The 24,082-nt window shown below is 47.0% G+C and overlaps 1 protein-coding gene across 1 annotated transcript in view; it reads left to right on the top strand.

Moving 5' to 3' along the window:
- The window catches only part of LOC100090504 (beta-galactosidase-1-like protein 2), a 67,857-nt gene that overhangs the window by 23,436 nt on the left and 20,339 nt on the right, over positions 1 to 24,082 (top strand). Inside the window, exons 3-8 of the mRNA XM_029075057.2 lie at positions 1,175 to 1,243; positions 1,914 to 2,009; positions 4,732 to 4,840; positions 5,305 to 5,397; positions 14,237 to 14,318; positions 23,955 to 24,019. Coding sequence (XP_028930890.1) covers positions 1,175 to 1,243; positions 1,914 to 2,009; positions 4,732 to 4,840; positions 5,305 to 5,397; positions 14,237 to 14,318; positions 23,955 to 24,019 — 514 coding nt within the window. The remainder of the gene's footprint in view (positions 1 to 1,174; positions 1,244 to 1,913; positions 2,010 to 4,731; positions 4,841 to 5,304; positions 5,398 to 14,236; positions 14,319 to 23,954; positions 24,020 to 24,082) is intronic.

Genomic DNA, 24,082 nt, shown 5'->3' with positions numbered 1-24,082 from the left:
TCCACTCCTCTGGTGCTAACCTTCGCACTTTTCCTCGTTCTCTCCTGTCCCGCGGTTGACCCCTGGCCCATGTCCTACCTCTGGCCTGGAATGCCCTCCCTCCTCAAATCTGCCAAACAATCACAATTCCACCCTTCAAAGCCCTATTGAAGGCTCACCTTCTCCAAGAGGCCTTCCCAGACTAAGCACTCCTTTTCCTCAGCTCCCCCTCCCCTCCCCAGCGCCCTGACTCTCTCCCTGTACTCTACCTACCCGCCCAAAAGCACTTATGAATATATGTACATATCTATAATTCTATTTATTTGTATTAATGCCTGTTTACTTGTTTTGATGTGTATATATCTATAATTCTATTCAGTTATGTTGATGCTATTGATGCCTCTTTACTTGGTTTGCTGTCTTTCTCCTCCCTTCTAGACTGTGAGCATGTTGTGTGCAGGTATTGTCTCTCTTTGCTGCTGAATTGTACTTTCCAAGCACTTAGTACATTCCTCTGCAGTCAATAAATATGAATGAATGAATGAATGAATGAATGAATGAAGGTTCAGGGACCAGCTGCCTCCTGGTAGCCAGGACTGTGTATTTCCTTGCTGGGGCTCGCTCTTGGAGCCTGGGATTGTGGTGCCAAGTGACAGTAACTCTTACAAAGAGAAGGAGCATGGCTAAGTAGGAAGAGCCAGGGCTTGGGAGTCAGAGGTTGTGGATTCTAATCCCAGGCCTGCCACTTGTCAGCTGTGCGACTTTGGGCAAGTCACTTCACTTCTCTGTGCCTCAGTTACCGCATCTGTAAAATGGGGATTAAGACTGTGAGCCCCACGTGGGACAACCTGATTACCTTGTGTCTACCTCAGTGCTTAGAACAGTGCTTGACACATAGTAAGCGCTTAAATACCGTCATTATTATGCTTATCCCTTGGCCATCCTGACCTTCCCTTTTTGTTGCTGAGAAGCTAAAAATTGCTCCTCCATGTCAGGGAGGGAAGGTAAGCAAATGCCCAGAGACAAAGGGTGTGTGCTCCTGGGAGAGGGAACTGCGGTGACCTAGCTGCCACTGTAGGAACAGTGCTTGGCACATAGTAAGCACTTAACAAATAACATAATTGTAATAATGATAATGATAAAGGTGGAGTAAGGCCTCTGACTCCTTCCCTCCCTCCCTCCCATATGGTTGCAGGTATGTCGCCTGGAATCTCCATGAACCAGCAAGAGGGAAGTTTGACTTCAGCGGGAACCTGGATCTGGAGTATGTGGTGATATACCCTCTGAGTTGCCCCTGGTTGGGAGGAAAGGGAATAGCTGGAAGGAAGGGAAGAAGAGAGATGAGTGGGTTAAGAAGGGTCATTCGTCATCATCTCCTTTCAAAATCTGTGACCTCTCAGAGTTGTGACGTGCTACATGGGGAAGGCTGCCTGTCTCGGATCTGTGGATATAATTCCAACCCTGACCCACTCTGGCGCATATCTGATTCCTCACCTGGTTCCTTGCCTGGCACTGCCACAATCAGGACATGCTGCTTATGAGCAAGCACCAAGGCTGGTGCAGCTATAGTCTACAGGGTGAATGGTTTGGGGAGCCTAGGAGGATTCTGGGATCCTGGGGGAAAGCAAACTGGGTCAGTCCATTGGTGGGGACAATTAGTATTGTACCCAGTCCCGATCTGTCCAGCTTCTGTTTGGCCCACCCAGCCCTCTGCAGTGGCCTGGGAAGACCCTGCATGAGGGGAAGGGTGTACACCAGGTTTCACTGATGGGCCCATTATTCTCCCTTCTCCCCTCCACTGGCCGCCCTGGATGAAGGAATGGGGTGAGCAGGGTACTCCCTGAGAAGCCCTCCTTTTTCCTCCTCCCCCTGTGCCACTATATAGTGCCACTTCTGGCTGTAGCGGGCATCAACAACCTCATCTTCCTGTCTAGGTCCTTCATCATGATGGCTGCGGATGTAGGGCTGTGGGTCATCCTGCGTCCGGGCCCTTACATCTGCTCTGAGTGGGATCTCGGGGGTCTGCCCAGGTAAGGACCACTCTTCACCATGTGGGCCTTGGGCTCATCAGTGGTGGTGGGCCCATCTTTGGGAAGAGACTGGCACATTTCGGGCCCTTGTACCCTCCCTCCCACCCCACACTGTCCTGTTGAAATGGTCTGGCCAGACACTAGGTGGCCATCCAACCAAGGCCCAGTCCTGTGACCAACAGCACACCTCCAAACTCCTCCCTAAGCGCTGGGTCCAGGAGCCAAGCAGAGTATGGGTGCACTGAGGTGGCTTCTTCTTATTCTCCTTATCCTCTGGAGAGCTTCTGGTTCTGCTGTAGCTTCCACCTCTTTTCTTCCTCCTCTCATCCTCTTCTCCTTCTTTTTCTCCTTTTTCTTCTTCTCCTTCTCCCTCTGCTACTTCTTTCTCCTTCTTCCTCTTCTTCTTTCGCCTTCTTCCTCTTCCTCTTCCACTTCTTCCTCTTCTTTTTCTACTTCCTCCTCTTCTTCCTCTTCCTCTTCTTTTTCTTCTTCCTCTTCCTCTTCTTCTTCCTCCCCTCCATTGGACCTTCCCCCCAGGGCCAGCCAGCAGATCTACAGCCATGACTTCCCCTTTTGCCACCCACTACGAGTCCAGGCTCTCTCCAGCCTTTGCCTTTCGGTGCCGTGCACCACAGCCCTCTCAAAATAGATTTGAAAGAGTTGAGCCAGCTCATTCGCAGTTGAGTGGGCTGAAGGGGAGGGCTTGAGATCCCAGGTCCTGGCCACCAGAGGAAGAAAGGGAGGGGATTAAGACCCCAGCATGTTCCCCTCTCTCCCGGCTCACCCCCACCTTGGCACCTGTTGAGGTTGATATCCAGGAGATGGGTGACCTGGCTTTTAGTCTCTGACCACCATCTTCTCTCTGATCTCCCTTCCTCCTCTCTCGCCCCGCTCCAGTCTATTCTTCATTCCTCTGCCCGGCTCATCTTCCTGCAGAAACAATCTGAGCATGTCACTCCCCTTCTTAAACACCTTCAGTGGTTGCCTATCAACCTCCACTCCAAACAAAAAGTCCTCACTCTAGGCTTCAAGGCTCTCCATCACCTTGCCCCGTCCTACCTCTCCTCCCTTCTCTCTTTCTACTGCCCACCCCCCATGCTCTGCTCCTCTGCCGCCCACCTCCTCACCGTCCCTTGGTCTCGCCTATCCCGCCGTCGACCCCTGGGCCACGTCCTCCCTCGGTCCTGGAATGCCCTCCCTCCTCACCTCCGCCAAACTAATTCTCTTCCCCTCTTCAAAACCCTACTTAAAACTCACCTCCTCCAAGAGGCCTTCCCAGACTGAGCTCCCTTTCTCCCTTTACTCCCTCTACCGCCCCCCTTCACCTCTCCACAGCTAAACCCTCTTTTCCCCCCATATCCCTCTGCTCCTCCCCCTCTCCCTTCCCATCCCCTCAGCACTGTACTCGTCTGCTCAACTGTATATATTTTCATTACCCTATTTATTTTGTTAATGAAATGTACATCGCCTCGATTCTATTTAGTTGCCATTGTTTTTACGAGATGTTCTTCCCCTTGACTCTATTTATTACCATTGTTCTTGTCTGCCTGTCTCCCCCGATTAGACTGTAAGCCCGTCAAACAGCAGGAACTGTCTGTATCTGTTGTCGACTTGTTCATTCCAAGCGCTTAGTACAGTGCTCTGCACATAGTAAGCGCTCAATAAATACTATTGAATGCATCTTCAACTGTTTGCTCTTCAGTGGCTTCCTCCCCACTTCTTTCAAACAAGCTTACACTCTCCTATCCTAAAAAAGCCCTCCCTTGACCTCACAGTTCCTTCTGGTTATTGCCTCATCTCCCTCCTACAATTCATCTGCAGACTCCTTGAGCAAGCTCTCTGTGCGCAGAGCAGTCTACTAAGGGCTGGGGTGAAGGCAGAAGAAGTAGTAGACATGATCCCTGCCCTTCAAGGAGCTTACAGTCTAGTAGAGGAGAAAAGCCCTAAAATAAATTGCGGCTAGGAGGAAGAAGGAAAAGGGAAATACTTGAGTATATTAGTGTGGAAGTAATGGGGTATGTAAGATAATTTTGTAAGTGGTACGGGAGATGGAGAGTATTTGAGTGGTTTGGAAGTTGCAGGAAATAGAAGCTGGGAAGATAAGAAGTGAATTGAGAAGGACTCCCGGAGGAGTCTTGGTTTCAGAAAGGCTTTGAAGATGGAGCAAGCAGAGGTGTGCCAGAAGTTAAGGGGGAAGGAGTCCCAAGCAAGAAGTTGGTGATGAGAAAACTGAAACTGAGACACAGTGAGTAAGTTTGAAAAAAAAAGTGAAGTTTGCAAACTGAGGTGTAATCAGTGAAGAGAGAAGCTAAGAAGCTGGGGGAGAGCTGATGAGTGCTTTAATAGTGCTGGTCAGGAATTTCTTCTTGATGTGGTTTTGGGGGAACAGCCATTGGAGGTTTTTGAGGAGTGAGGAAACATGCTGGACTATGTTTTAGAAAATGATCCAGGTAGCAGAGTAGTCAAGTTTGGACCAGGGAGTAGAGGAAATATCTGGTTACTGACTGAATGCGGGGGTTGAAAGAGAGAGAGAGGAGTCAAGGACAATACCCTTGGGGTCTTGCTCCTGCATTTAGACAGAAAAGTCTTGGCCTTCCAGATGGATAGAGGGGTGCTCTGAGAGACCCAGTCACCTTGGGCCCCCTGACTCTTTCCTCTTGTTGGTCTCCATTCCCACCATTTTTTTGTGTCCTCCACATGACTTCTTCGCTGTTTCTTTTAGCTGGTTGCTGCAGGACAAGGACATGCAGCTGAGAACCACCTATAGGGGTTTCACAGATGCTGTGGATCTGTACTTTGACCAGCTGATGGCCAGAGTGGCCCCTCTTCAGGTACAGGGCTATGTGGGCGCCTGTCTCCCAACACCTCCCTCCTCCCCAGAGAGACAACTCCTGGCTTGTCTGTCTTGGCCTCCGGACCAGAAGAATCAGGCTCTAGCACCTACAGTCCTAGCACCCTCACCCTCTCTTTCCTTAAGTGCTGCAGATGTGATCCCCACCTCCCTCATATATGTTCAGTGTTTATGTGGTGACCTGCCTGACTGTTTGTCCATGTCAGTGATGTCTGCCTCCAATTGTTAGCTCTTTGGCGGGGTTGTTACACTGTCTGTTACACTGACTTATTATACTATTTCTAGTCAGTATTGTATCTAGACTGCATATTCTGATGAGCTGAGGGCATGTGTGTGTGTGTTTGTGTCTGTGAGCATGTGATGGTAAGTTCATTTAAGCTTATTCCCTACCCTCACCCCGCCTGTGTAGTCTCAGTCTAACAACTGTTTCCTCTCCCTGCTCAGTACAAGCGAGGAGGTCCCATCATTGCTGTGCAAGTGGAAAATGAATATGGATCCTATGGCAAGGACCCGCAATACATGACTTACATCAAGACGGTAAGAGTGCCTTTGCTCTTTGGATTTCTTCCTTCCTGCCTCTCCTCCCCAAAACTGAGACCTTTGAAGCTCCATCCCAGCATTTGTCCCATGTCAAGCAGAGAAGAGCAATGCGTGGCCTTGGGCACCTGGGTGCACCTCTCCACTTGGATTTCATCAGGCCATCAATAGTAAGACAGAGAGGGGAGTTAAGGATTGTTCTAAGCTTAAGAGTTTGAGAGACACAGAGGAGGGTGGTGTTCATTCATTCATTTCATTCAATCATAGTTATTGAGCATTTAAGGTGTGCAGAGCACTGTACTAACTGCTTGGAAGAGTACAGTACAATAATAAACAAACACATTCCCTGCCTACAACGAGCTTACAGCCTAGAGTTGGGGAGACAGACATTAATATAAATAAATTACAGATATGTACATAAGTGCTGTGGGGCTGGGAGGGGAGAAGAACAAAGGGAGCAGTCAGGGTGACACAGAAGGGAGTGGGAGAAAAGGAAAGGGGGGCTTATTCAGGGAAGGCCTTCAATAAGGTCTTGAAACGGGGAAGGGTAATTGCCTGTTGGATATGAGGAGGGAGGACGTTTCAGGCCAGAGGCAGGACGTGAGCAAAGGGTCAATGGCAAACTCCACTTAAGTCTATACTTCACTCTGCTGCCTGGATTATCCAGGCCAGAGGCAGGACGTGGGCAAAGAGTCAGTGGCAAGCTCCACTTAAGTCTGTACTTCACTCTGCTGCCTGGATTATCTTTCTACAGAAACGTTCTGGGCATGTCACCCCCCTCCTCAAAAATCTTCAGTGGTTGCCTATCAACCCCTGTATCAAGCAGAAACTCCTCACTATTGGCTTCAAAGCTCTCCATCTTCTTGCCCCCTCCGACCTCACCTCCCTTCTCTCCTTCTACATCCCAGTCCACACACTCCACTTCTCTGGTGCTAACCTTCTTACTGTACCTTGTTTTCGCCTGTCCCACTGTCGACCCCGGCCCGTGTCCTACCTCTGTATATTGTGTATATATACATATTTATACTTGTAATTCTATTTATTTTTTATTATTGATGCGTATATATCTATAGTTATATGTATTTATAATGATGCTACCTCTGCCTGTTTACTTGTTTTGATATTTGTCTCCCCCCTTCTAGACTGAGAGCCCGTTGTGGGGAGGGATTGTCTCTATTTCCTGAATTGTACTTCCCAAGCACTTAGTACAGTGCTCTGCACACAGTAAGCGCTCTATAAATATGACTGAATGAATGAGATAGACGAGACTGAGGCACAGTGAGAAGGTTGGCATTAGAGGAGTGAAGCGTGTGGGCTGGGTTGTAGTAGGAGAGTAGCGAGGTGAGGCAGGAGGGGGCAGGGTGATGGAGTGCTTTAAATCCAATGGTGAGGAATTTTTTCTTTTGATGCAAAGGTGGGTGGGCAACCACTGTTTTCAACTGTGGTGGGAAAGGTAGTTTGAGGAATGGATTTGGGAGGAAAGATAGGGAGTTCAGTTTTGGACATATTGAGCAAGGAGGTATTAGGGGGACATCCAGGTAGAGACGTCTCAGAGGTAGGAAAAAATACAAAGTTGTAGAGAAAGAGAAAGGTCAGAGCCAGTGAGGTGGATGTGGGAGTTGTTCTCCATAAAGAGGTGGTAGTCGAAGCCATGGAAATGCATGAACTTCCCGGAAGGAGAGATTGAGAAGAAAAGGGAACCAAGAACAGAACCTTAAGGGACCCCCACAGTTAGGGAATGGGGGTCTGAAGAAGAGAAGGAACAGCCAGAAAGGTGGGAGGAGAAACAGGAGAGAACCGGGTTAGAAGAACCTAGATTAGAGAGTGTTTCCAGGAGAAGGTGATCTGTGGTGTAACAGGCTTCTCACCCCCTTTCTCTTCTCATCCTCCGTGACTATCCTGGCCCACAACTTAACCTCCTCCATTTCCTTTCCCTACTAAGCCATTAGAGAGCTCTTAGTGCCCCTCCACCCTGCATCCAGCAGCCTGCTTAACTATGGAAACAGGCTTGTTGTCTTCAGGCACAAGTTAGAGGAGTCTGGCAGCCCATGCTAATCATTCTCCAACTACTGCCTTCCTCTCCCCCTTTCACCTTCACCTCCTCCGAGGATTAAGTGGGGCTCATTTAGTTTAAAGCAGTTTAGACATTAATCTCTTGAGAAGAGGCAGAAGCACTGCTTCAGTAAGAAAGCCCCCATACAGTAGGACTAGGACCCTTCTGAGTTCACTCTTTGAGAGTCCTGCATCCTGAGGAACAGTGAACTACTCTCTGGGCAGATGGATGGCCAGTTGGATGAGGGATTCTAGGGCTAGGGCATATAGAACTGCAGAGAGTGTCTCTCCAGCCCGGATTCCCATCTGAGTGTGTGATGTCCTGATCCAGATTAGCACCATAGCATTCATTTATCTTTCTGGGTTGTGATGGGAACCAGCAGTCAGGCCAGCAAGGGGGATGAGTTGAGGCATAAGGGTAGAAGCTTGGTCCTCTTTGTTAATGCTTCCCACTTTAGCGGAATTGAAATGCACAAAAATCAGAAAACTTGCAGGGGCTCTGGGAGCCATAAACTGGCCTCCTCACACCTGCTCTGGAAAGCTATGAATAAATTCAAGAGTCCATGTGGTTCTCCTCCTGTCTTCTACTCCCAACCTTGTGACTTGAGTTAGGAGGTTCTTGGGAGCCATAACCTGGAAGCTCCCAACCTCCAAATCTAAATTCCCAACCATTCTCCTTTTATTTATGTGGCAGGCACCCCAGATCATCACTGCAGGCCTGGTCCTTATTTATAAACTCCTGAGAAGTATGTTCCTTTTTGAGCCAAGATTTCCAAGCCTGATTCAGCATTCTAGCTTCAACATAGTAAGCCCTCCATAAATATGATTGAATGAATGAGATAGATAAGATTGAACCACAGTGAGAAGGTTAGCATTAGAGGAGTGAAGTGTGTGGGCTGGGTTGTAGTAGGAGAGTAGTGAGGTGAGGTAGGAGGGGGCAGGGTGATGGAATGCTTTTAATCCAATGGTGAGGAATTTTTTTTTCCTATGTTGAAGCATTACTATTTTACAACCCCGCATGTGCTTGTAACCCACTGGCGATAAATGGGCAGAGTGAATTGGAATCAGTCCTTTCTGCCTTAGAGAGTGCTGGAGTGGAGTGCTGGGGCAGGGAGTGGGGACAACGGCAAGGAGAGAATTGGAGGAGAGGAAGTGGAGGCAGCAGTTGAAAATAACTCACTCGAGTTTGGAAATGAATGGTATAAGAGAGATGGGGCGATAACTGGAGGGAGTGGTGGGGTCCTGGGAGGGTGATATAATGACATGCTTGAAAGAAATGGGGAAGGAACCTGTGGAAAGCGAGTCATTGAAGACATTGGTCAGGGAGTAAAAAATTATGTGTGGTGGCAGATGTTTTAATGAGGTTTGAAGGGATGGGGTTGGAGGCGCAGGTGGAAGGAGTAGATTTTAAGAGGTGGTGGGAGATATACTTTTGTGATACTTCTGGGAAAGATGGAAGAGTTGAAAGGGGCAGGAGGAGATGGGACTGCAGAGGTGCAGGGGATAGTTAAGGGAGAAAACACCTGATAGATTTAATTTTTTCTATGAAAATGGTGGTAAAGCCATTAGGGGCAAGAGATGGGGCCTGGGGAAATGGGGATCGAGAAGGGAGGTAAAAGTCTGAGACACCTGGTATGGACAATGGACGTGGGAATCAATAAAGGTGGAGCAGTATTGTTGAGGGCACAGTTAAAGCAGGTGTGGATGATTTGGGGATGGACAAGTTTGTCCTGGCATCTGGACTTCTGAAAGCAGTACTGGGAAGCTTGAGCACAAAAGTGAAGGAAGCATACTGTAGAGGCGATCCAGGGTTGTGAGTTGGTCGAATCAGATCGACAGAGGGATGGGAATGATGGAGTTGAGTTGAATGGAGAGGGCAGAATTGAAAGTGTAGATTTGTGAGACAAAAAAAGGTAGGTTGTGTATGGGGACCAAACTGGGTACGACGATTTTGGAAAATTTGAAAGGGTCCGGAGATTGGAGGACTCTGTGGGGTAACAGGACAGTTTATGGGGAGAGAGAGTATGGGAGAGAATGCAGGTCAGGAGGTTGGGTAGGACAGTGGAGTTAGAGATTGTACAGTGACTAGAAATGATGAGATGGAGTGTGCTTTCAAGTTGATGAGTTGGTGAGGTAGGGTGAAGCAGGAGGTCAGTGGAGTTGAGGGAACTGCCCTCTTTCTTGCCAATCCCATGGCCGCTACTCCATCTTAATCCTCCATAACTCAGCTGCCTTCAATACTGTGGACCACACCTTTCTCCTGGAAATACTAACTTCAACTTCAATGACACTGTTCTCTCCAAGTTCTCCTGTCTCTTCAACTCCTTCTCAGTCTCTTTTGAAAGCTCCTCCTCTGCCTCCTGTCCCATAATTGTGGGGTCCCCTCAAGGCTCAGTTCGAAGTCCCCGTCTATGCCCCACCTTCACCCACTCCCTTGAAGAACTCATTTGCTGTCACTGCTGCAGCTATCATCTCCATGTGGGTGATTCCCAAATTTACCTCTCCAGCCCTGACCTCTCCTCCTCTGCAATCTCGCATTTCCTCCTACATACAGGACATATTTACTTTGGTTTCCCACTGACACCTCAAAGTTAGCATGTCCAAAACAGAACTCCTCATTGTCCCACCTAAATCCTGCCATCCTCCTGACTGTCCCATAATCATCTTCATCATCATCATTATCATCAGTGGTATTTACTGAGTGCTTACTAAGTGCAGAGTGCTGTACTAAATGCTTGGCAGACATGTTTCCTGTTCACAATGAGCTTACAGTCTGGAGGGGGAGACAGACATTAATATAAATGAATAGCTTATAATATATAATTTGAAGGTATGTACATAAGTGGGGTTGAAGGTGGGGTGAGTATCAAATGCTTGAAGGTCACAGATCCAAGTGCATAGATGATGCAGAAGGAAGAAGAAATCAGGGAAAAGAGGGCTTAATTGGGAAAGCCTCTTGGAGGAGAATGTGAGCTTAATAATGCTTTGAAGGTGAGGAGAGTGGTGTACTGCCATATGTGGATGTGGAGGGAGTTCTGGACTAGGGAGAGGACTTGTGAAAGAATTTGACTGCAAAACAGACAAGATCGGGGTTCAGTGAGTAAACTGGCATTAGAGGAGCAAAGTGTGAGGGCTGGGCTCCAATTGGAAATTGGTGACATGTGGTAAGAGGGGGAGATCTGACTGAGTACTTTAAAGCCAAGGGTAAGGAGTTTCTGTTTTCCTGTCACCAAAGATAACACCACCATCTTCCCTGTCTCACAAGCTCATAGCCTTTGTATTATCCTTTCTTGTCTCATTCAGTCAAATTTATTGAGCACTTTCTTTGTGCAGAGCACTGTATTAAGCCCTTGGGAGAGTACAGTACAGCAGTGAATACAGTGAGCTTACAATCTAGAAGAGGAGACAGACATTAATATAAATAAATAAATTATGGATGTGTACGTAAATGCTGAGGGACTGAGGCAGAGTTGAATAAAGGGTGCAAATCCAAGTGCAAGGCTGACTTAGAAGGGAGTGGGAGAAGAGGAAATAAGGGCTTAGTTGGGGAAGGCCTCTTGCAGGAGTTGTGCTTTTAATAAGGCTTTGATGGTGGGAAAAGTGATTGTTTGTTGGATATGACTAGGGAGGGCATACCAGGCCAGAGGCAGAATGTGAGTGAGAAATTAGTGGTGAGATAGAGAGGAGAACGAGGTTCATTGAGTAGGTTGGCATTATTCATTCATTCATTCATTCAATAGTATTTATTGAGCCCTTACTATGTGCAGAGCACTGTACTAAGCGCTTGGGATGAACAAGTCGGCAACAGATAGAGACAGTCCCTGCCTCATTAGAGGAGTGAAGTGTGGGATTGGCTTATACTAGGAAATCAGGGAGGTAAGGTAAGAGGGGACAAGGTGATTGAGTGTTTTGAAGCCAATGGTAAGGAGTTTTTGTTTGGTGTGGAGGTGGATTGACAACCACTGGAGGTTTTTGAGCAGCGGGGAAACATGGACCGGGATTTTTTTTTTTTTTTAAATGATCCGGGCAGCAGAGTGAAGTATGGCTTGGCGTAGGGCAGGACAGGAGGTAGGGAGGTCAGCAAGGAGGCTGATATGGTAATCAAGGCAGGATAGGAAAAATGCTTGGATTATCATAATAACAATTTGGACGGAGAAGAGAGGGCAGATTTTAGCACTGTTGTGAAGGTCAAATTAACAGGATTTGGTGACAAATTGAATATAAGGGTTGAATGAGAGAAATGAGTCGGGGATTTGTTGAGATAGGGACTTGTGAGATAGGGAGGATGATGGTGTTGTCTGCTCTGATGGGAAAGACTGGGAGAATAAGGTTTGGGTAGCAAAATAAGGAGTTCTGTTTTGGACATGTTAAATTAGAGGTGTCAGTGGGACATACAAGTAGAGATTTCCGGAAGGCAGGTGAAAATGCGAGATTGCAGAGAAGGAGGGAGATCAGAACTGGAGTTGTAGACTTGGGAATCATCCACATAGAGGTGGTATGTGAAACCATGAACGTGAATGAGTTCTTCAAGGGAGTGGGTGTAGATGGGAGAATAGAAGGGGACCCAGAACTCAAAATCTCATTTAACCCCCATATTCAGCTTGTCACCAAATCCTCTCCCATTCCGCTTTCACAGTATCTCTAGAATCGGCCCTTTCCTCTTCATACAAACTACTACCATGCTGGTCCAAACACTTATCATTATCCCACCTTGACTTACTACCTCAGCCTCCTTGCTGACCTCCCTGCTTCCTGTCTCCCCCCTCTCCAGTCTGTACTTCACTCTGCTGCCCGAATCATTTTTGCAAAAAGGAGTTCAGTTTGTATCTTCCTACTCTTCAAAAACCTCCAATGGTTTTCTGTCCACCTCTACATCCAAGAGAAACTCCTTAGCATCATTTTTAAGGCACTCAATTGCCTTGCCCCCCATTTCTTACTTAGCTGATTTCCTACAATCACATGGCCTGCACATTTCGCTCCTCTAATGCCAGCCTACTCACAGAACCTCAGTTTTGTCTACTTCACCATGGACCTTTTGCTCACGTTCTCCACTGGGTGAGACACTCCCTTCCCCTTGGTATCCTATAGACCACCATTCTCTCCACCTTCAGAATCTTATTAAAATTGCATCCACCTAGAGCCCTTCCCTATCTAAGTCCTCATTTTTCTTAATCTCCCACCCCTCTGTGCTGCCTATACACTCAAATCTGTACCCCTAAAGCACTTGGAATTCCCGTCCCCCCAACCAATAAATAATGGTATTTATTGAGAGCTTACTGTGTGCAAAACACTGTACTAAATACTTGGGAGAGTACAATATAACAACAAAGTGACATATTCCTGCCCACAATGAGCTCACAATCTAGAAGGGGAGACAATCATTACTATAAATAGATATATAAATAGATAAATTACAGATATACACAGATATATACATATATGCTATGGGGATGGGAGGGAAAATGAATGAAGGAGCAAGTAAGAGGGGCGTAGAAAGGAGTGGGAGAAGAGGAGAGGAGAGCCTAGTCAGGGAAGGCTTTTTGAATGAGATGTGCCTTCAATAAGGCTTTGAAGTGGGGGAGAGCAATTACATATCATTATACTCTCCATTACCCCTTATTTGAATGCCTGTCTCTCCGTTAACTGTAAGTCTCTTGTGGGAAGAGTTCCTACCAACTCTATTGTATTGAACTCTCCCAAGTGCTTAGCAGAGTACTCTGCTCAAAGTAAGCGCTCAAGACATACCACTGACTGATTCTGATGGCAAAGGGAACAGCATCAGAATGTGTAAGCCAGCATCCTTGGCAGACCCTCTTTGAGCCAGGGAAGGTGGGGTAGTAAGCAAGCTTCAGGGGATTCGGCTTTAAAGCCAAGTTGCCAACTCTTAGGGAGCTAGCTACTGGGACCTTTCAACTGCACCTAAGTGTGTTGGCAACCCTCACCCAGAGTCCCAACAAGACCACAACTTCTGTTCACAGCTGGAGATCCCTAAGCCAGGGTGGTCTGGTCGGGGAGCGTCGTGACCTGGATTTGGAAATGTAAAGGACAGCCAAGGGGCAAACCACAGCTTTCCTCGTGCCTCCTCAGCTGTGTCCGGAGCCAGCGCTATTTGGGTCTTTAATTACGCCATTGACATGGCAGAATGGTGCTGATGCCAAGGCTGCAATTTCCTGGCTCCCTGGCAGAGATGGGCCTTGGATTTTAACTCTGTGCTTCACTTCCTCTTACCCTTCCTCCATCCCATGGCTTTCCCAGCCTCTCTACCACCCATCGTATGGAGTGAGCATCCCAAGGGCAGGGGGAGTTTCTGGTGGCAATTGATTGAGGGAAGTCAGTCAAATCGTATTTATTGAGTGCTTATGCATGCAGAGCACTGTACTGAGCACTTGGGAGAGTACAGAATAACAATAAACAGACACACTCCCTGACCACAACCAACCTATAGTGTAGAGGGGTGACAGACATTAATATAAATAAATAAATTACAGTTATATACATAAGAGCTGTGGGGCTGGGTGGAGGGGTGAATAACAGGAGCAAGTCAGGGCGACACAAACTGGAGTGGGAGAAGAGGAGAGGAGGGCTTAGACAGGGAAGGCCTCTTGGGGCAGATGTGCCTTCAGTAAGGCTGTGAAGGCAGGGAGAGTCCTCTGGCAGGCAGAAAACACCTTTCGTAGAAGCCGCATAGCAAGGGAGTCAACCAAAATGTCATGGTGCTGGTTTTCAAGCCCTTAATGCCAAGTAGTTCTTGACATTTAACCTCCAGGTTGTCATTGTTTTCCCTTAGGCTTTGCTGGACAGAGGGATTGTGGAACTGCTCATGACTTCTGACAACAAGGATGGGCTGAGTGGGGGCTTTGTGGAAGGAGGTAAGGAGCAGAATGCTGGGGTGGAGGGCCAGTGTTTCCAGGCTTGTTCCCTTTGAAAAAGGCTCAGATAGAACCAAAGATCACAGGACTGGAAGTCTGGAAAATAGGTGTTCGCACTCTAAGCCTGACTCCGCTACTTGCTTTCTGTGTGGTCTTGAGAAATTCACTTAAATTCTCTGTGCCTCAGTCTCCTCATCTGTAAAATACCAGTTCCTCCTTTTCCCTGCACTTAGCTCTGATGGGACAGAGACTGCATCTGTTAATGATTGTATTGTATCTACTTCAGTGCTTGGCACACAGGAAATGCTTACAAATAGATCAGTCAGTCAGTCTTATTTAGTGAGTGTTTATTGTGTGCAGAGCACTGTACTAAGCATTTGGGAGAGGACAGTATAACAATATAACAAATACATTCCCTGCCCACAATGAGCTTACAGTCTAGAGTTATTGTCCATGTTATTAGACTTGGGTTATTCTCATCCATCAGCTCTTCCCATCCTCCCTTAGTGTCAGTCAGAGCTCCAGAAATTGTGGATTCAAATTGGAACTCAGTGTCTGAGTTAGGTACCCTGGAGTCCTGCTGTTGATACTTTCTGGCTCACCATGTCACATGGTATGGGAGGCACCAGTACTGCCTGTTCTCTGACCCGTTTCCTCCAGAGCTGAGGTCAGGGATGACAGCTCAGTCTATGGCTGATGGCCATCAACTCTCGATTATTGCCACCAACAGAGAGGAGAAGCTGTGCCGATCTCTCTCTCTCTCTCTCTCTCTCTCTCTCTCTCTCTCTCTCTCTCTCTCTCTCCCTCTCCCTCTCCCCCCGGCCCCCCCGCCCAGGTTGGGTAGGCTGAAAAAGGAGGAGTCCCCAAGTATATGCACACTGGTGAGAGCTGAGGTAGTCGTTTTGAGGGTGGAAGTGTTAAGAAAGTAAATGTTACGAAAGACGGGCAGGATTTAGAACAAGCTGCAGAAAATTCCCAAACTGTGGATTATTGAGGTGATTATCTAGAGTTGGGTTGGAAACCTTTGGGTCATGTGGTGTTCGGCTCTCCCTAGGGCTTGCCGCTATTTTTTGTAATGCTTCCCTTTCCCCACCCATCAGCATTTGTGTTCAATTAGGTCTGGTATCTGTGCCCCCCATTTTTTCAGCCTCTTGGGCTGCAGTGTGTTAGTCTGCTTTCTGGACAGCCGTTCTTGGTGAGCCGCTGCTCTTGGGCCCTAGACATTGACCAAAGACCTAGACAAACCCATTCCTGGTCTGAGGGTTGGGGTGGGACTTTATGTAGCAGCCTCCTCCTCCTCCCAGTGGAGCAACTACTGCCCTGGGCCTCTTTGGGTAACCTTTCCTATCACTGTAGGCAATACGACTATCCTTCCTATCTCCCAAGCCCATAACCATGGTGTTGTCCTCAACTAATCTCTTTCATTCCACCCACATATTCAGTAAGTCACCAAATCTGTTGGTTCCACCGTCACAACATTGCTAAAATCTACCCTTTTTTCTCCATCCAAATTGTACTGTGTTAATCCAAGCACTTATCCTATCCCACCTTGACTACTACATCTGTCTCCTCGCTGACCTCCCCACCTCTTGTTTCTCCCCATTCCAATCCATATTTCACTATGCAGCAAGGATCATTTTTCAACAGAAATGGTCTCAGACCATGTCTCCCCACTCCTGAAGAACCTCCAGTTGTTGCCCATTCTCCTCTACCTCAAACAGAATATCCTTACCTTCAACTTTAAAGCACCCAATCAGCTGGCCCCATCCTACCTCATCTCACTGATCTCTTACTACAGCCCAGCCCACACACTATGCTCCCCTAGTGCCAGTCTCATCTATCTTGCTGCTGCCCCCTTTCCCAGATCCTCCCCCTAGCCTAGAATTCCCTCCCCGCTATATACGCCCAACTACCACTCTCCCCACCTTCAAAGCATTATTAAAGTCACATCTCCAAGATGCTTTCCCTGATTAAACCACTTTTCCCCAGCTCACTCTCCCTTCTGCATTGTCTTTGCACTTGGATCTGTGATCTTTGATATTTGCCCCAAACCTAACTCCACAGCATTTATGCACATATATATTACATAAATTACATATATAAATTATGCATTTTAATGTCTGTCTCCTCCTCTAGACTGTAAGCTCGTTATGGATAAGGAACATGTCCCTAATGCTGTTGTATTGCACTCTCCCAAATGCTTAGTACAGTGCTTTGCACAGAGTAAGTGCTCAATAAATTCTACTGATTGATTGATTGTGGGGCTGGGCAGCACTGATGAAGAAAGTCCCAGTTGGCCTGTTCAAGAAGCAACTGAGGGTAATCCCTATGGATCAGACTCCTTGGGAAAAGGCAGCAGCACACAGGCCCTTGTTTTTTTGGTTTTTTTTAAAGTATTTGTTAAGGATGTACTATGTGCCAGGCACTGTCATAAGCGCTGGGGAAGTTACAAGCTAATCAGGTTGGACACAGTCCATGTCTCTCATGGGGCTCACAATCTTAACCCCCATTTTACAGATGAGATAACTGAGGCCCAGAAAAGTGAAGTCACTCACCCAAAGTTACACAGCAGACAAGTGGCAGAGCTGGATTAGAACCCAGGTCCTTCTGACTCCCAGGCCTGTGCTCTATCCATAAGGCCAAACTCCTCCTCTGTCCACAAGCTCCAGTCAGGGGGTCTCCGGGACCCCACTAGCCAGAGCTGGAGGTAAGTCAGAGCTGTCCGGAACGGGGCACCGTTCAAACATATAAGCGAGTGTTCCAGCCTAGATTCTTTCAAAACAGAGCCTCTTTTTCTTTCTTTTGGCTTGACAACTCTACCCTCTGTTCCAGTTTGAGTCAACCTTTGCACTCATCCAAGCTGCCATCAGGGAGTCTTCTTGGAGGCAGTGCAAGGGGACCTGAGATTGTTGTGTTCCTGGGGTTCCCTTTCCACTAGTGTTGCTTGGAAGTCAATCTCCCATTGTTTTCTTTTCCAAAGTAGCAGTTTCCCACTTGGCCCACATGGAGTCACCCTTTTCCCATCTCTGCAGTCGATGACGATGGCTGTTGACTTGGCATTTCAAGTGTTTCTATTGGGTGTTTACAGCCTCCCAGCTCTTGATCTGGGCTAGCTTCTCTTGTATTCTTCGCTTTGCTATCAGTCTTCCTGTTAATAATAATAATAATAATAATAATGTTGGTATTTGTTAAGCGCTTACTATGTGCCGAGCACTGTTCTAAGCGCTGGGGTAGACACAGGGGAATCAGGTTGTCCCACGTGGGGCTCACAGTCTTAATCCCCATTTTACAGATGAGGTAACTGAGGCCCAGAGAAGTTAAGTGACTTGCCCAAAGTCACACAGCTGACAAGTGGTAGAGCCGGGGTTCGAACCCATGACCTCTGACTCCAAAGCCCGTGCTCTTTCCAGTGAGCCACGCTGCTTCTCATGATAGAAGATGTTATTCTCTGTTAGATGTCATGACTATCGACTCATTAGCATCAGTTCATCCAGAAATCAGGAGCCCAGAATACCACTGAGTGAAACAGGGATGATGGGAACAAAGAGATTAGAAAAAGCAAATAATAATAATAATGTTGGTATTTGTTAAGCGCTTACTATGTGCAGAGTACTGTTCTAAGCACTGTGGGAAATACAGGGTCATCAGGTTGTCCCACGTGAGGCTAACCGTCTTAATCCCCATTTTACAGATGAGGTAACTGAGGCTACAGAGAAGTGAAGTGACTTGCCCACAGTCACACAACTGACAAATGACAGAGCCGGGATTCGAACCCATGACCTCTGACTCAGAAGTCCATGCTCTTTCCACTAAGCCACGCTGCTTCTTTATTGGAGAGAGGTAGTTTCTCTGGGAAGGAACATTTAGGGAAATGAGAGGAGTCCAGTCTCTCTAATCCTTCCCTGGCAGGAGAACCATTCAAAGTGGGGATCTGGAGTGGTTTTTTTCTGCTTTTGAAGTCAGGGGTGGCCACTTCTCCACTAATAAGGGTGCAGCTGTTAATGCCAGTGGTGCTGTCGGTTGGAGAGGAACCTCGGAAACTCACGTCCTCTCATTTCTGCTCACAGGTTCCCTGCAGCCTCTCAGTCTCTGGATGTCAGATGTCAAGATGGTCAATAAAACTGCCTTTTTTGAGCACTCACTGGGTACCCGGGCCTTTCTAGGATCTGCAGGGGTGTAGGTTTTCTCAGTGGGAGGTTATAAAGAACTACCAGGGTGTGGGCTATGCTGAAGAGAAGTTTACCATTCAGATACACAAATATACGAAAGCCTACATGAAGACCAAGTGTAGGGAACAGGCCTGAACACTACAAGATTCACAGTTTTTAACCCTTCTACTGAAGCCATTATATCGTGTGGACAGGGGATTCTGAGAAAAACTGATGTATAGCCAAGTCTCTTCCCCTCTACTCTGTGCTAAGATATTTGGGGTTTTCCCTGTCTGCTATTTTCCATTCTGTTATAGTATCATGATCTTCTTGAAGTCTGCTCAGAAAGAGTCCCTCTCTGTTCCCAGCTGCTGGTCGACTGGCTGATTTTTATCTCCTAAAAACCTCACTCCTTTTAGCTAGAGGTGACTGATAGATGGAACAAACACACAATTTAAAGAGATAACCCAAATTCTAAGAGAAAGCAGGAATCAGACCAGGTAGAGTGAGTATGGGAAGGGGGAGGTTTATTAGAATCTCCCCCTGGACTGGGCTGAGGACTCTTTGGGATAATAATACTAATTGTGGTATTTTTTAAGTGCTTACTCTGTGCCAAGCATTGTCCTAAGTACTGGAGTAGATACAGGCTAATCAGGTTGGACAGAGTCTCTGTCCTACATGGGACTCATAGTCTAAGTGAAAGGGAGATCAGGTATTGAATCCCAATTTTACAGATGAGGAAACTGAGATACTGAGAAGTGAAATGACTTGCCCAATGTCACTCAGCAGATAAGTGGTAGAGCTGGGATTGGAACTCAGACCTTCTGACTTCCAGACCTGTGCTCTTTCGACTAGGCTATTCTGCTCCTCACTTAGAAATAACATAGACAGACATAAGATTCACAAAAAGGTGATGTTGCTCCTTCACTCGGAGGGCGAAATAGTACCTTGAGGCTCCAGATGGGCATAAAAGTAATAATAGTGGTAATAATAATAATAAGTAACTAATGATATTTATTAAGCACTTGCAAGGCCTAGTGGAAAGACTACAGAACTAGGAGTCAGGAGACCTGGGTTCTAATCCCAGTTTTGCCACTTGTTTGTTGTGTGACCTTGGGCAATCAATGGTATTTTTTGAGCGCTTACTCTGTGGAAGGCACTTTACTAAGCTCTTGGAAGAATACATTATGATAAAGTTGTTAGATGCAGTCCCTGCTCACAAGGAGCTTACAGTCTAGAGGGTGAGACAGACATTAAAGTAAATTACAGATAGAGGAAATGGCAGGATGTGAGAATATCTACCAAAGTGTTGTGGGGCAGAGGTTGGGGTGAATTGCAAAGGCGATGAAGAAGGGAAGGCGAGTAGGGGAAATAAAAGACTTAGGGGAGGCCTCTTGGAGGGGATGTGATTTTAGGAGGGTTTGGAAGGTGGGGAGAGTGGGAGTCAGATATGAAAAGGCAGGGAGTTCCAGACCAGAAGGAGAATGTGACTGAGGGCGTCAGAGGCGAGTCAGACAAGATTGAGGGACAATGAGTAGATAGGTATTAGAGTAGCACAGTGTATGGACTGGGCTGAAGTAGGAGATCACTGGGGTGAGATCTGTCATAGAGGGAGAGCTCATTGGGTGCTTTAAAGCTGATGGTAAGGAGTTTCTGTTAGATGTGGAGGTGGATGGGCAGCTACTGGAAGTTTTTTACGAGTGAGCAATATTTTAGAAGAATAATCTAGGCCACAGAGTGAAGGGAGGACTGAAGTGGGGAGAGGCAGCAGGCGGGGTGGTCAAGGAGGAGGCAGATGCAGTGGTAATAATAATAATAATAATGTTAGTATTTTTTCAGCGCTTACTATGTGCCTAGCACTCAGTGCAGGATATAAGTGCTTGGCAATTTAGATGATGAAGATAGGGCAAATTGTAGAGATGTTGTGAAGGTAGAACAGGAGAGGATTTGGTGATAGATTGAATACTGGGGTTAATGAAAGAGAAGAGTACAAGGTGATGCATACGTTACAGACATGTGAGACAGGGAGGATGGTGGTGTCTACAGGGATGGAAAAATAATGGGAGGACAGGGTTTGGGTGGGAAGATGAGGAGTTCTGTTTTGGACATGTTAATTTTGAGGTGCCCATGGGACTGTGTCCAACCCAATTTGCTTGTATTCACCCCACTGCTTAGTACGGTGCCTGGCACATAGTAAGCGCTTAACAGATACCATAATTATTTTTATTATTATTATTGTTACATCCTAGTAGGAATGCCCTGAAGGCAGGAGGAAATGTGAGACTGCAGAGGAGGAGAGAGATCAGGGAGGGAGAGGTAAATTTTTGCACCATCTGCCTAGAGATGGTAGTTGCAACCATGGGAGCAAATGCGTTCTCCCAAGGAGTGGGTGTAGATGGAGAACAGAAGGGGACCCAGAACTGAGCCCCCCCACAATTAGAGGGTGGGAGGCAGAGGAAGAGCAGGAAAAGGAGTGGGCAGAGAGATGAGAAGACCAGGAAAAATCATTTAACTTCTCTGAGCCTCAGTTTCCTCATCTTTTAGACAGGGATTAAATACCTTAAACGGTGAGTACCATATAAGCAAGGGCCGTACCTGATTTTGAAAAGTACTGAGCTAGATAGCGTTTGGCATGTAGTAAGCTAGTCAGGGACCATGTCTGCTAATTCTGTTGTATTGTACTCTCCCAAGTGCTTAGAACAGTGCTCCACATATAGTAAGCGCTCAATAAATACAATTGATTGACATAGTAAACGTAACAACAGTAATAATAATAATGTTGGTATTTTTTAAGCGCTTACTATGTGCCGAGCATTTTTCTAAGCGCCGAGGTAGATACAGGGTGATCAGGTTGTCCCACGTGAGGCTCACAGTCTTAATCCCCATTTTACAGATGAGGTAACTGAGGGACCGAGAAGTGAAGTGACTTGCCTAAATTCACAGAGCTGACAGGTGGCGGAGCCGGGATTAGAACCCATGACCTCTGACTCCTAAACCCGGGCTCTTTCCACTGAGCCACACTACTTCTCTACTAGTAATGCGCTAAGTACTGGATTGATATAAGGCAATTGAATTAGACACCATCCCTGTTCCACAAGAAGGAGGAATAACAGGTATTTAATCCTGATTTTACAAATGTGGAAACTGAGGCATAGAAAAGTTAAAATAATAATAATTGCAGTATTTGTTAAGCACTTACGATGTGCCAGGCACTGTACTGGGATGGATAAAACAAATGAAGGTGGACACAGTCCTTGACTCTTGTGGAGCTCATAGTCTCATTTTCCAGATGAGGCTGAGAGAAGTGAAGTGACTTGCCCAAGGTCACACAGCAGACAAGCAGCAGAGCTGGAAGTAGAGTCCATGGCATTCCAACTCCCAGGCCTATGCTCTATCCACTACACCATGCTGCTTTTCTTAAAAGGCACAGAGAGGTCCAAGGCCACACAACAGACAAATGGCAGAGCTGGGACTAGAACCCAGGTCTCCTGACTCCCAGTCCTGTACTTTTTCCATGAGGCCACACCGCTTCTCACAAGAAGGCATAGGATCATAGGAAGGCAGCCTCAGGGAAATTACTGCTACAGAGGTCAGGGCTGGGTCCCCTGGCCCTCAGAAGAATCAGGGGAGCCTGGCTGGTTTGGATGTGACTGGAGCCTCCCTCCCAGCCAAGCAGGTCTGACCAGCCGATCATCAAGGCTGAAATCCAGGGACAGTCTTAGACACTTGCAGTTGTGTCTAAGCAGGCCCTTTGCTGTTGGGTTAGGTGAGATGAGGATCCTGTATCCCATTCCCTCCCCTGGTTGTTTTAATAATAATAATAATAATAACAATAACTATAATAATAGTATGTGTTAAGTGCTTACTATGTGTGCAGCACAGTTCTAAACGATAGGGGGCTACAAGGTGATCAGGTTGTCCCTCGTGGGGCTCACAGTTCTAATCCCCATTTTACAGATGAGATAACTGAGGCACAGAGAAGTTAAGTGACTTGCCCAAAGTCACACAGCTGACAAGTGGTGGAGCCAGGATTCGAACCCATGACCTCTGACTCCCAAGCCCAGCTTCTTTCCACTGAGCCCGCCGCTTATCCAAAACTAGTGGCCACTAGTTTTCCCACTAGTGACCACCAGGGCTGGGGAAGAGGCATAGTATCCAAGGAATGAGGGGAGAGCCAAGCAACTGAGCAAAATGGCAGCCACGACACATATAGTTAGCAATGGCAAGTCAGCCACATGCAGGGTGTTCCTGGCCTTACCTCAGCAGAACTGGGCGGGTCAGTTTAACCATATTCGGACTCAAGTAGGCCTTTGGGGGTAGATTGGGGATGCTAGCCATGTCCTCTCCTTCTCTCTCTCCTTCTCTTCCTCTTCCTTCCCTCATTTTCCTCTTTTCATTCTCCTGAGAGGGCCAAAACTGTTGCTGATGCCTAGACACCTGCAGCCTAAGTGAAGGTGAATCCTCATGAGGTTTCTCGGGACACCATGTAACCCCCTAGAAGCAAACCTGCAGAAATGTTGAGGGGACTCCTGTTGGAACTGCAATCAGAAAGGTGTCGAGCTGTCCAGTCCTGCCAGTATGCCCTTTTTCTTCCCCCTCCCACAATCCCACAGTCAGCTTCAGGGCATTCATTCAGCTCTCCCCACTACTTATTCTTGTTCCTCTCCCATTACAACCCAGCCCCATACAGCCCCCCCATTACAGCTTCTGTAATGCCAATCAGTTCAGTGGACCTCACTCTTGTCCCTCTCTCTGCTAACACCTTGTTCACATCCACCCCCCGGGTACTTCCTTTCCATTCACATCTGGCAGACTACCACTCTCCCCATCCTCAGAGCCTTTCTGAAATCACATCTCCTCCAGGAGTCTCCTCCCTGATTAATCTTTCATCTCCCTACCCTACTTTCCCCCTCCCCTCCCTTCATCTTTGCACTTGGATTCCTCATTCCCTAAACACCTGGGAATAAGTGAGGCCTAGTGGATAGATCACGGGCCTGGGAATCAGGGGACTTGAATTCTAATGCAGATTCTGACACATGGCTGTTGTGTGATCTTGTGCAAGGCACTTAACTTCTCTGGGCCGAAGTTTCCTCATCTTTAAAATGGTGATTTAATACCTGTTTTCCCTCCTACTTAGACTGTGGTCCCTATATGGGGCAGAGACTGTATCTGGCCTGATTAACTTGTATCTAACCCAGGGCTTAGAACAGTGCTTGACACATAATAAGCACTTAATAGATGGCTTTTTTTTTTTAAAAAAAAAGCACGTATTAAGGTACCTTTAAACTCTGTTGCGTTCCCTTAACCTGTTATTTATTTTAGTGTCGTTCTCCCCAGCTAGATGGTAAGTTCTTTATAGGCAGGGATTGTGTCTAATAACTTGATTGCATTCCCCCAAACATTTAGGTCAGAGTAAGCATCCAATGAATGTTTATTGATTGACGGATGCAAGATCTTGAGTAATACCTCCCCTCCTTTCTCTTCACAGCTCTGGCTACCATTAATTTCCAGAAGTTGCAGATGGCCATCTTTAACTATCTCCATTCAATCCAGGTGAGGGAGAGAGGGAGAGAGAGAGAGAGTGTGTGTGTGTCTGTTTCTGTTTTGGAGGACAGG

The sequence above is a fragment of the Ornithorhynchus anatinus genome, chromosome 11 (genome assembly GCF_004115215.2).
Source record: "Ornithorhynchus anatinus isolate Pmale09 chromosome 11, mOrnAna1.pri.v4, whole genome shotgun sequence".
NCBI classification, from domain to species: domain Eukaryota; kingdom Metazoa; phylum Chordata; class Mammalia; order Monotremata; family Ornithorhynchidae; genus Ornithorhynchus; species Ornithorhynchus anatinus.
The sequence above is the reverse complement of the archived record's forward strand: the minus strand, read 5'-3'. Positions and strand labels throughout refer to the sequence as shown.